The sequence below is a fragment of the Budorcas taxicolor genome, chromosome X (genome assembly GCF_023091745.1).
Source record: "Budorcas taxicolor isolate Tak-1 chromosome X, Takin1.1, whole genome shotgun sequence".
NCBI classification, from domain to species: Eukaryota; Metazoa; Chordata; class Mammalia; order Artiodactyla; family Bovidae; genus Budorcas; species Budorcas taxicolor.
In genome coordinates, this window is record NC_068935.1 from 128049524 (window position 1) to 128062119 (window position 12596).

The 12596-nt window shown below is 42.5% G+C and overlaps 1 protein-coding gene across 6 annotated transcripts in view; it reads left to right on the top strand.

Annotated features, from left to right (window-relative positions):
* Nucleotides 1–12596, top strand: part of CTPS2 (CTP synthase 2) — a 109715-nt gene that overhangs the window by 14456 nt on the left and 82663 nt on the right. For all 6 annotated transcript variants that reach the window (XM_052663060.1, XM_052663063.1, XM_052663064.1 and 3 more), the window contains exons 4-7: nucleotides 1645–1745; nucleotides 8160–8276; nucleotides 8424–8507; nucleotides 9387–9467. In XM_052663060.1, coding sequence (XP_052519020.1) covers nucleotides 1645–1745; nucleotides 8160–8276; nucleotides 8424–8507; nucleotides 9387–9467 — 383 coding nt within the window. The remainder of the gene's footprint in view (nucleotides 1–1644; nucleotides 1746–8159; nucleotides 8277–8423; nucleotides 8508–9386; nucleotides 9468–12596) is intronic.

Sequence of the window (12596 nt, forward strand, 5' to 3'; positions counted from 1 at the left end):
ACCAACCTAGGCAGCATATTAGAAAGCAGAGACATTATTTTGTCGTCAAAGGTCCATCTATTCAAAGCTATGGTTTTTCCAATAGTCATGTATGGATGTGAGAGTTGGACCATAAAGAAAGCTGAGCACCAGAGAATTGATGCTTTTGAACTGTGGTGTTGGAGAAGACTCTTGAGAGTCCCTTGGGCTGCAAAGAGATCCAACCAGTCAATCTTTAAGGAAATCAGTCCTGAATATTCATTGGAAGGACTGATGTTGAAGCTGAAACTCCAATACTTTGGTCACCTGATGCGAAGAACTGACTCATTGGAAAAGACCCTGATCCTGGGAAAGACTGAAGACAGGAAGAGAAGGGGATGACAGAGGATGAGATGGTTGGATGGCATCACCGAGTGGATGGACATGAGTTTGAGCAAGTTCCAGGAGTTGGTGATAGACAGGGAAGCCTGGCCTGCTGCAGTCCTCAGGGTCGCAGAGTCGGAAATGACTGAGCGACTAGACTGAACTGCACTGAACTGCATGGTAGGGTAAAGATGCTAGTTTCCCACCCCGTTTAAATCACCTTCAAGTTGAAAAGCAGGTGGGAAGTAGATAAAGAAACTGGACAGATGGAGCTCAAAAGATCAGCTGTGTTACTGCTGACACTGGATGGTGTGGCTTAGATCTCAACTATTAATGCAGTTGTGCTTTCTAATAGTTTTCCTCTATTGGGAAAACCTGCGGGAGGGAGAGTTTGCTGCCTCATACCAGTCACCTCCCCAAATTAGGGAAAGGGCAAGGTCCCAAACATGGACCTGCAGTCTGAGTGCCTGTGCTGCCCACGTGGAGGGAGAGCTGACTTACCCAGTCCTCACAGAAAGGTGTTGGGCTGGGCATGCTGCAATGGGTCGTTCCAAATGCACCAATCAGAGACGACTTCCTCCCGCCTCGAGTGAGGGGAGGGGTGCCTGGGAGCCCCAAGCTGGTGGGGCAGGTGACTGACTTGACAGGCGCTTCTCCGCGTCAGCTTCCCAGAGGCCCCCATTTCTCCTTCTTACGTCGTATTAGGTTAGTTAATTAGAAACAAAAACACTTTTTTTGGTTTCTTTGGCTGAGACCAGCAGCTGCAGGCTTGCTCAGCACTTAGGTAGCCCAGGGCTTCGTGCTCGTGGAGATGCCGCCTTTTAGCCTCTTCAGCTGAGAGTAGCCGCTGCGGGCCTCTGGTCAGCCTGCAGGCCTCCTCTACATCCTCTCAGTGACTGCTCCCCACTGGCTGGTGGGCTGCCCAGGGTTTGCAGGGCTGGGCCACTCTGTGTCCTTCTTCCCCTGGGAATTCGGCATTCAGCACCCTTAGCGGCCCTCCTTGCAGTTTTTAGTTGGCATTTTAGGTGTTTTCTAGTTGCTTCAAAGATGGCACTTCTGCTCTGTGTTTCTCTGGGGTTGGTGGGTTTCAAGAGAGATGGCATAACATTTAAATGACTAAATCTCTGTTGGGTCAGTGATATTAATTTCAGTGACATGGATAGTAACACTAGGCCTGGAGCTTGTCTCATTTGCCAGGTGGCTTTCAGGTTATTTGGGAGGTCAACAGACGCTAATACATTCATTTCTCATAACCGTGACACTGAAATACTCCTTTGTGCTAATTATTCCCTCTTTCTGCAGTTGTCCCTCACATTACTGATGCTGTCCAGGAGTGGGTTATGAATCAAGCCATGGTGCCCGTGGATGGTCATAAGGAAGAGCCCCAAATATGCGTTATTGAGGCAAGCATGGAACTTTATTTCTTTATAAGTTTGTATCCTTATGAGTTTAAAAAAAACTTTTTTATAGAAAAATGGAACTACTGAGATTTTTATTTTATTTGTTAATTTTTTTTGTCTGCACCCTGTGGACGTGTGGGATCTTAGTTCCCCAACCGTGGGTCAGACCTGCGCCCTCTGCCATGGAAGCAGGAAGTCTTAACCCTTAATGGTTGGACTGCCAGGGAAGTCCCTTCCTTAGAGGTTTTAAAGCAGCTGATCTTCCTTCATTCAAGGAATGTGAATAGATGGTATCATGTGTGCTGGACACCCAGCTAGGAGGTGGGATTATAGCATGGAGCGATATAGGTGGTCTTTGCTCTTTTGGTCACAAGTCAGTGGGCAAGCTTGGCTTAAACTGGATGAGTACTCCTGGGGTGGGCATGTGCCAGTCTGTAAGTGGGGACCAAACAGTTGCAGAATGTGTTCTACTCAGTGCTATTTGCAAAATGCTTTGAAAGTAAAGACGGAGTTAGGGAAGTCCAACCGCAGAGGTAGTTTGGAGGTGAGAAGTGAGTATTAGCTGTTTAAAAAAAGAGCATAGTATTTTTACTTGCCACTTGTTCACTGCCTCCCTTCCTCTCAATGTGCAGAATGAGAATAACATCCATGTACTCCTTATCTAAATGTCAGTTGATCTAACTGCCAGGCAGGAGAGGAGAATAATGAACACTTTTTGTTTCTTAGAGGCAGACTGCCCAAGTTCAAATTTCTATCATGGCCCCCAAACAGTGTTTGGCTTAGTGGTTAAGAGTCTGGAGCCAGACTGCTTGGGTTCATAGCCCAGCTGGATCACTTATCAGCATGGCACTGACACACACAAAAAACTCTGTGAGGTGGAAGTGAGAAGGAGTGCTGGAGGGCAGAGAGGGAGAGCACACTCTCATTTAACCCTGCGAGGGTCTATAGATACTGTTAGTAGCTGGCTGAAAAAAGAAGCAAAAGTATCTCAGGTTAGTAACCAGTAGAATCAACAGTTAAGATTGGGATCTGGGGATGGGGTACCAGAAAGCTGTATCCTTATCGGTCACAGCAGGAAGTACACCTACATCCTTGAGCTGGGGTAAGTCGCTTCAGTCGTGTCCGACTATTTGCAACCCTATGGACCGTAGCCCGCCGGGCTCCTGTGTCCATGGGATTTCCCAGGCAAGGATACTGGAGTGGGTAGCCATGCCCTCCTGCGGGGGATCTTCCCAACCCAGGGATCGAACCTGCATCTTTTATGTCTTCTGCATTGGCAGGCAGGTTCTTTACCACTAGTCCCACCTGGGAAGTCCAAGAGGGTGCCTGAAATGGTTAAGTCAAGAAAGAGCCGAGCTGGATGAACTTTGCTTTAGAGATATGGAGGTCACCAGAAGAAATCCCAACAGAGAAGTTAAAGAACTTGTTTTGGGAATCAAACTTGGGAGAGGGAAGAGTGGGGCAGGGAACTCTTGCTTTTTATTGTAAGTTCTGCTGTACAATTTGTTTCTTTAACTATGTGCATGCATTGTTTTAATTTTTGAAAAAGCACAAATTAATGCCAACTGGAAGGTGCCATTTAACAATCTCAGTATCTTAAAGATCAGTCCAAGACTGATTTTATTCAAGCCCAGCAGAGGGATGGACAAGCCCTCACTCCTTTGGTTTACACTGATTATTTGTTGCAGAGTACCACCTTGTCCAGTACGGTAGCCACTCACCACATGGGGCTGTTGAACACGTGAAGGGAGACCATTCAAACTGAGGTGTGCTGTGACTTTAAAATATAACTGGACTTCAAAGACTTAGTATTAAAAAAAAAAGAATGTAAAGCACCAAATAATTTTTAAAAAATTGGCGATATTTTGAAATGATAATATTTTGGATATACTCTGCTATATAAAATGTAGTGTTAAAATTAATTTCTCAAGTTTAATTTTGCTTTTTTAAATATGGCAACTAAAAACTAAACTTATGTGCATAACTCACATTATATTTCTGTTGGACTGTGCTGGTCTAGTGCTTTCACTGATTTTTGCTGTTGTTCAAGCAACAGGAAGGGGAAAGTATCTTCCCAGAATTGGTCCTGGGGTTCAAAAGTAACAACCAAGCCTGAACATTTTTTATAACTTTTCTATTGATTTTTTTCCTCACTTTTAGGTTTTGATAGGTGAAGGAATAGCTCTTTCTTAATCCCAGGAAAAGTTTGAAATGGTCATGTATATGAATGTTTTGCACTTTGTTCCTTGATTCTGCTCTTATAAAATATATATATATATGTTTTAAATAATAATAACAAAAAAGAGAAGAGGAAATGTATTTTTTAAAATGTAGTTGAGCTGCTGCTGAACTTCACCAAAAAATATAAGCCCTATTTGGCCGTGGGAGAAGTCTTCCTAACACTTCCTTTTCATCTTCTTAGCTTTTCTAGCTATTGCTTTTTGAGAATCCTCTTTGAACAAAGCTTTTATACTGTGCCAAGTTGTCCTCAGCAAAATCCCTTCTCTAATCAACCTTGTTTATATTTGCTTATTGGACACAAATCAGGTATCCTTTTGGGTTCATTTTAAGTTGTGCTCAACAGTTGTGCTTGTGCACAATGTAAGATTTTAAAGAAGGACCACGAAAGCTGATTTTTAGTTTTAAACATGTAGAAGCTGTTGAAATGTCTCCAAAGCCTTTTTTTTTTTTGGCAGATGAGCCCTTTGCTTCTTAGACCAGTGGAACTGACAGACTTTATTCCTATCACTGCAGGTCATCCAAGCATGAGCCTGGAATAGTTTACACCTGACTTAAAGGAATAAAAGATTTCTTCCTTTCCCCTCAAAAGGACTCCTTTACTTTTTTTTTTTTTATTTTAAAAGTTGTCTTAGGGGGATTCCCTGGTGGTCCAGTGGTTAAGACTCTGAGCATGGAGGGAGCATAGGTTTGAGCCCTGGTTGGGGAACTAAGATCCCACATGCTTGTGTCCAATAAATAAAATAAAACAAATTTTTAAAAAGTTGTCTTAATCTTCTTGTATATGTATATTTAATTTTATTGAAGTATAGTTGATTTCCAATGTTGTATTAATTTCTGCTGTACAGCAGATTCAGTTATACATGTATGTAAGGACTCCTTTAGTTTCATTTTTATGTTTTAATTAAAAATTTATGCAGCTTTATTGAGATATAACTGACATATAACATTGTATTCATTTTAGGTATACAACATAATGATTTGATACATGTATATATTGTGAGTAGATGACCATAATAAATTTAGTCAACATCCATCATCTCACATAGTTAAACAAACTTTTTTTCTTGTGATGAGAATTTTTAAGATTTATTCTCAGCAACTTTCAGAGAAAGATTCCTTTCCTTAAAGGTGAAGTGGACATGGCACATCTCATAGATTTTCTTGCTGCTGCTTCAGTTTCGGCTTTGCATAGATCTTAAAATGTTGTTATGGGTGATATTTTCCCTGTTGTATGGGAAGAGAATTAATTTAGGACTACTGTAGTAATAATACTGAACGTTTCTGATCACAGTGAAGATAATGGTGAACCAAAGGAGAGGTAATGGTACTTTCCAAATGGGCAGAGAGAATGCAGTACCAGTATAGGCCATGTGGGGGCAAAAGCAGATAATGTTTACAGTTTTTGCTTCCTTTTCTGGATTCCCTGCTTGTTCCCAGAATACCGCCCCCATCAAAAACCAGAAAATGTCTCTTTACGGTTTAAAGTGCAGACCTCTTTTTTTTTTCCCTAATTTTTTTCCCCATTAGCTTCTGATACATTATAGTTAGGGAGCACTTACACCCCTCACCGACCCCAGCACCCCCGCGACCAGTTTCCTGATTGCACGTTTTATTTCTTGGATTTTCATAATTAAGTTTGTCATTCACTTATAGAATGACCATATATTTCTGTCTGTTCCATAGCCAGGAGAGTTGAATTTTAACTTTGTTTTGTTATCTTAGTTAAAGTTAGTAAAGAATAATTTCTTCTGTAACAATGAAATCCTTGTACATCTTAGTTTGATCCTGTTGTACTTATGGTAACAGGTACTAGAATGCTGTGACCTAGGGCTTATATTAAATTTCGAGACCTTCTGTCCTGTCCTATTAATCTAAATTCTCAGCGCTGCCTGCAGGGCTCTGGGCTAGTGCTGGAGATACGGCAGGCAAGTTCCTGCCCTCAAAGACATTACAGCCTAGTGGGGTAGAGAGTTAGGAGTGGTGGTTTAGTCGCTAAGCTGTGTCTGACTCTTGCAACCCCATGGACTGTAGCCTGCCAGGCTCCTCTGTCCATGGGATTCTCCAGGCAAGAATACTGGAGTGGGTTGCCATTTCCTTCTTCAGGGGATCTTCCTGACCCAGGAATCAAACCTGGGTCTCCTGCATTGCAGGCAGATTCTTTACCCACTGAGCTACGAGGGAAGCCCGAGAGATAGGAGATGAGAACTCAAATAAAATAATGGCACTCTGTGCTGTGTTACCAGGAAGGGCACAGACAGGGTGCTTTAGGTGTGTGGTCAAGGTTGCACTCTCTGAGGGGCATACAGCTCTCTGGGCTGAAGGATAAAAGGGAAGCAGGTGTATATGAAGAAGGTGAGTAGGAGGGCCTACGGGGCAGGAAGGAGGAGCATGGCCTGTCTGAGGACTTGAAAGGCCAGTGAGATTGAAGTGCAGAGGTGGAGGTGGGAGAGTAGGGGGATGGGAAAAGGGCAGGTGGGAGTGGGGACATGAGATGAGATTAGAGACATGTGCAAGGGCAAGATCATTCAGGTCCTTTTGTTAGCTGCCTAAAGGAGTTTAGATTTTATTTTTAGTGAAGCAGTGAGCTGCTGAAAGATATAAGCATGGAAGAGATGTATTCTGAATTTTAAAAGGTCACTCTGCTGCTATATGACAAACAGTTGGTAGGACAGGAGAGGGTGGAAGCTAGGAGGCCATTAAAATTGGGGGCAGCCAACTTTGTAAAGGGCTAGTATGTTTAGTTTTGCAGGTGAGAGAGTCTCTGTCACAACTACTCCACTTTGCCTTTGTAGTGCCCAGGCAGTCTTAGGCGATGTGTGAGTGGGTGGGGCTGTGTGCTGGTACAGCTTCTTGTGTAAAACCAGGCAGCAGGCCATCTCAGCCACCCTGGGCTTAGATGATTGCAGTAATCCCTGCAAAAGGTCATGTTGGCCTGGGTGTCTAGGGTGATAGCAGTGGAGAGGTTTGCAAGCATATTTTGGAGGTACAGCTCACTGGATGGGGTTGGATAAGGAAAAGCAGGTGCATTGAGAATGATTTCCAGACCTCTAGCTTGAACCAGTTACTGGGAAGAGATGCTGTTGCTGAAATGAGGGAGGAAGCACCGAGATAAGCAGGCCCAGGGCTGTGGGGATCAGTTCAGTGTGGGACATGGTAAGTTTGAATACTTGCTGACCCATCTGAGACATCAAGGACAAGTTGGCTTCAAAGCCCAGTGGAAAGAGATGTCAGGGCTACAAGTAGATTTTGGACCCAGTCAAGTACTCGAAGCCAGGGAAGGTGGTGAATTCTGGGCTTGGGTCCACCAAGATCTCTTCTTTCTCAACATCCAGATCATTCCACTTAGTGCTCCAGTTTTATTCTTGCTTATTGTTCTTTGGCTCTGCCTTATTTTCCTCGCTCACTTCTGAGCTCCTCAGGAGCAAGCAGGTTGTCCTAAATTCTTCCTGGGGGCTTCTTTATAGTGTTGAGCCTGTAGTAGATACTCAAATGCTAAAGAATTAATTTAAAAATCTATGTGATAATCTTTGAGTATTTAAATGTGGTGAGGATGAATGGGTTAAAGTGAATTTTATCTTCGTCTAAAGTAAAATGCTTAAGTAACTTTATTGGCAGTACAATGTAAATTAAGTTAACATTTATCAAAGGATTACACTGTCAGGAATATTCTCAGGGCTTTTGGTACTATTTGTTTCAGAGAGCCAGCATGTTTTAATAGTAGTGATTTAATTCTGGTAGTACTACCATTACAGGGAGGCTGTTCTGCTACATAGAAGGGTATGTGTGGGTGTGTGTGTGGGTTCATGCAGAGATAGAGAGAGAATGCTATTTCACACTGGGCAGAGCCAGATGGTTCTCTCCTTTCTCATATTGTCACTGGATTTGAAATCTCCCTTCCAGTGGGACCACTGGTAGAAGCTAACTGATCTTACTCCTGGTGGTGTGTATTCTGAGTCTTTTTATCTGCTTAGAAATTCCCTTCTCTTTTCTTAAAGTGCTCCTTTTCTTTAAAAAAGTTTGTTTCAGTCTTGGTGAGATGAAGGGTTGATAGCCTTTTAGTGATCCCCCATTTTCAGGGGACTTTAGTTCTTATGCTTAGTGTATTAAGAATTGTTCTATTAGGCTGTATACCATGGAATCTATATGATCTCTTGTGTCTTTTTTTCCCATTCCCAGCTGGGTGGCACCATTGGAGACATTGAAGGAATGCCATTTGTGGAAGCGTTCAGACAATTCCAGTTTAAAGCAAAAAGAGAGAATTTCTGTAATATTCATGTTAGCCTTGTCCCACAGGTGAGTTTTCCAGATAAGTATGTAGACAGCAACTCCTGTAGGTTTTCCTGTGATGCTCTGTTTATTCCACCTTTTAAATCAGGGAGCCATTCATTATCCAGAAGAGCCAGATGTCCAGCATACTGACAGTGACCCACTTCTTTTCAGCCCAGTGCTACCGGAGAACAAAAAACCAAACCCACACAAAACAGTGTCCGTGCACTGAGGGGATTAGGCCTGTCTCCCGATCTGGTGAGTTAAGGAGAGTGGGTAAGTTTTGTGCACTAGGACCTCCATTTCCTGACCTGTAGCATCATCTGAATCCTAGCTCTCAAATGGTTTCAGTGACTGAACTTTTTGTACCTGGGACCTGGGGAAGGTTTATTCCGTCATCATCAACTATTGCTTCACACATTTCTAAACTGACCATCTGTTCTTCTCCAGGCCCTCATTTGATTGGCCACACTGACATCTGGGCAAGTGCAGTGTCCTGTCATTTGTGTGGTCCCTGGGTCCTTTGGAGAGAGTTGGGACCTGGGAGATTTCCCTCTGAGCCTGCTAGGTCGGGTTAGCCCTTTTCTTGTTTATAGCAGTAATCCAATTATGGCCAGTAGTCTAGATTAGGGTGAGCAAGTAAGGGCTTGCAAGCCTGCTGCCTGTAAAGGAAGTTGTGCTGTGACACTCTGCTACTCATTGTCCACATTTGGTTATAGCTGCCTGTGCACCATGGCAGAACCATTGAGGAGTCAGGGCAGCAACTGCATGGCTGCAGAAGCTAAAGCTTTTGCCATTTGGCCCTTTAGGGAAGCGTTTGCCTGGCTGGCTTTCTTCTTGTAGTCTTAGGAAGTAATATTTGTGAGCCTCATGTCTGTTCACCACATATGCTGTGACATTTCTTACCAGTGGATTTGTGGTGAATTTGGTTACACTTGCTCGTATTAGTGCTCAGACCAATTTCTAGTAACTCAGTGGGATGCCAAGGATGGAGAAGTCAAGTCTCCATAAAGTCAAGTCAAGACTCGGTCAAGTCTCTCGGAGCAAGATTAACATAGCTTCCTCCTGAAAACCAATGGCAGTGTAAACAGCTCAATAATTCTCGCCTGCTAACCTGTGCATGACTGACTTTGACAGATTGTCTGCCGGAGTTCAACGCCCATCGAAATGGCTGTGAAGGAAAAGATTTCTATGTTTTGTCACGTGAACCCTGAACAGGTTAGTGCTGCTCTTTAGATTTGATTGCCTTGCAGGCACTTCTGCTGATGCCAGTGTTTTACACCTCTTAAATTATCGTATTACTTTTCACAACATTTATAAAAGCTTTGGGGGACTCATATGCAACTATGGCTCCCTTGCTCTTAAGTGAACAGTCTTGACTACAGACTCCTTAAATAGATTGTGTATTTTACTTCTTAAATTTTAATTATAGGTACAAAACCAGGCAGATTTTTTTTTTTTTAACTTGCAGTCCAGCCTCTGGAAAGAGAACCATTTGAAGCCTGCTTATCGTCTCTTTATCTTGTCTTTTCAGGACACTTACAGCTTTTACTTCAATTTCTCTTTTGTACTTGTTACAGCTTAGCTCACCCCAAACCACACATTACAGTGACATTCACACTGTCACTTCTGATTACATCAATGGCCTCAGTTCAATTCGTTGCTACAAAAACTACTGTGATGTAGGTTCAGGTCCTCTGTTCTGTAGGACTTTCCACCTGTGTATCTGAGAACTGGCTTTTCTTTTATCCACTTATCTCTGTCTCTTGTTTGTAATAAGCTCAAGCACAAGGGATTGGAGTTTAAAAGGTGATTTGATGGATGCTCAGGAAAAGGGTGAGGTTTGGCAAAAACCTTTTGTTTCCTTCAGATTATATCGAGGTTTTCTGAAGCCTAAAAACCACCTACTCAGATTTCTTGAGTCTCAGGAGTCAGGCTGATATATTCACTGGCGGATGCTTCAGGGTCAGTGCACAAGTCTGAATGCCTTTGAAAAATGTGATGGCAGATTTAAAGCACTCGTCTGTATCTGTATGTCATCAAGCCATTTTTTTTTTTTTTGTAAATAGTACTTGGTATGGATATCACACACATTTTACCTGGTTTCTGAAATAGGAGGAGGATACAGCTTTTAGAGTTGGGTTGCCAAGACCTCTGAAAACAGATGATACAGTCCAAACTTTCAACCATGTGGAATTTCTTTTCTTTCTTTATTTTTTTTTTGGCTGCGCTGCATGGCTTGCAGGATTTTAGTTCCCTGACCAGGGATTGAACCTCAGCCACTGCAGTGAAAGCACCAGGTCCTAACCACTGGACCACCAGGGAATTCCTGAGTTTATTTTCTTTATAGATTCTGAAGAATGTTATATCTTGTCAGTCCACAGGCTAGCTTATTAGTCATTTTTTTAGCACATTGCTTAAAAAATTTTTTTTATTGAAGTACAGTTGAGTTACAATGTTGTGTTAGCTTCAGGTGTACAGCAAAGTGAATCAGTTATATATATACATATATCCACTATTTTTTAGATTCTTTCTCTATATAGGTCATTACAAAGTATTGAATGGAGTTTCCTGTCTATACAGTAGGTTCTTATTATTATCTATTTTATATTTGGTTGTGTGTATATGTCAATCCCAGTTTTCCAATTTATCTCTCTTCCTTGCCCCCACCCTTGCCTTACCTTCTAGTAACCATAAGTTTGCTGTCTACATCTGTCAGCACATTGCCTTTTTTAACATGAGTTAATTCTCCCATTTCTTAGTTCCTCGTGAACTTGCATTTAGAGCTCTTCTCACTTGGATTGCCGAGGAGGGAATGGAAGGTCACAGGCATCTCTGTGATGTGCTCTGTTACCATGATATTTGAAAAAATGTCTCTGGCCTGGTGGATAGATGAGTAAATAGCTCCACACCCCATGCCTTCCACTTCTGGGAGTTGGGGCTGTCCACAGATTTAATTTTAATTAATAATTGGGATGGAGCCTCATATCAGTGACATCTTGGCACTTTGAATTGCATCAGGGAATGCACAGATGAGACACAGTTGTCTTAAAGATCAAGTTGTCGATGTCCAAACAGCTTAAGAACCCTTCGTTGGATAGCTATGGATTTGGAAAGACTGAACACAAAGAGTTTGCAGAACATTTCTTGGCCTTTATTTAGGATGCGGCAGACCCTTAAATGCCTGCCAGTAGCCCTTTATCTGTACTTGAGAGGATGGTGAAAACTCATTAGGGTGTGAAAAACAACCGTACCACCTGGTATTTAAAAGAGCCTTTCTCCCCTCATAGGTGTAAGTAATTTGACTGTGTTCAATGTGTGCTTATAAATTTACCCAAATGAAGGGCAGACAAAAAAGCAACTATAGTAGCAGCTACAACAAAAAATGAGTGAACGAACAAACCACATACCCATACTTGGAGGACAAGGTGTATATGTTCTAAGTCTACTGTCTAAACCTAGACTTAGGAGATGGTGCCTTGGGCCATGTGTCTTGGATACTGACATATAAAGCATCCATGTTCCAACACCAAATCTCTGACAGCCCTGGGGTTCCTGCACTTCAACTCAGATGCTCAGTACCTAGAGTGAGCATCAGACTCTGTAGGCCTTTATAACACTGCCCTGCACTTCAGACACCAGCCACAGGTTTCCATTGTTCCAAGCCACCCCACTTCTGCCTGGCTGACTACAAAGTTGAAGCTTCTCGTAACCACTTCAGATTTGATAATTCTCTAGAATGACTCACAACTCAGAAAAGTGCTCTGCTTATTACTATTTTATTATAAAAGGTGTAAGTGAACAGCCAGATGAAGAGACACATAGGGCAAGGTCTAGAAGAGTCCCAGGCACAAGAGCTTTTGTTCCTGTGGAGTTAGAGGGCACCACCTTTCCATTACATTTGTATATTCACAGACGAGGATGCTCCCCTGAGGCCTGGTGTTCACCATTTTTATTGGGGTTTCATTTCATGGGCATGACTGAGTAAATCACTGGTCACCTGACTGAACTCGGTCTCTAGCTCCCATCCCCTCCCTGGTGGTCAGGTGGCTGAAAGTTCCAGCCTTCTAATGACTAGCTTGCTTTTTCTTGTGACCCCTATAATCCTAAAGTCATCTCAGTGCCAGCCTTCTTAACCTAACAAACTTATTCCTGTAACTTAAGAAATTTCAAACGTTTAAAATATGTGTGTGTATGTGTGTGTGTATTCTTTGTTCCTAGTTCCTGGCACAGGAGATATATATATATATTCTACCGTAGCATCCATGGTTCCAGGTGTAGAATAATGACTTCAGTGTTTTGTAATTAGATGAAACTAACCTTGTGTTAATTCTGACTCCTGTTTAG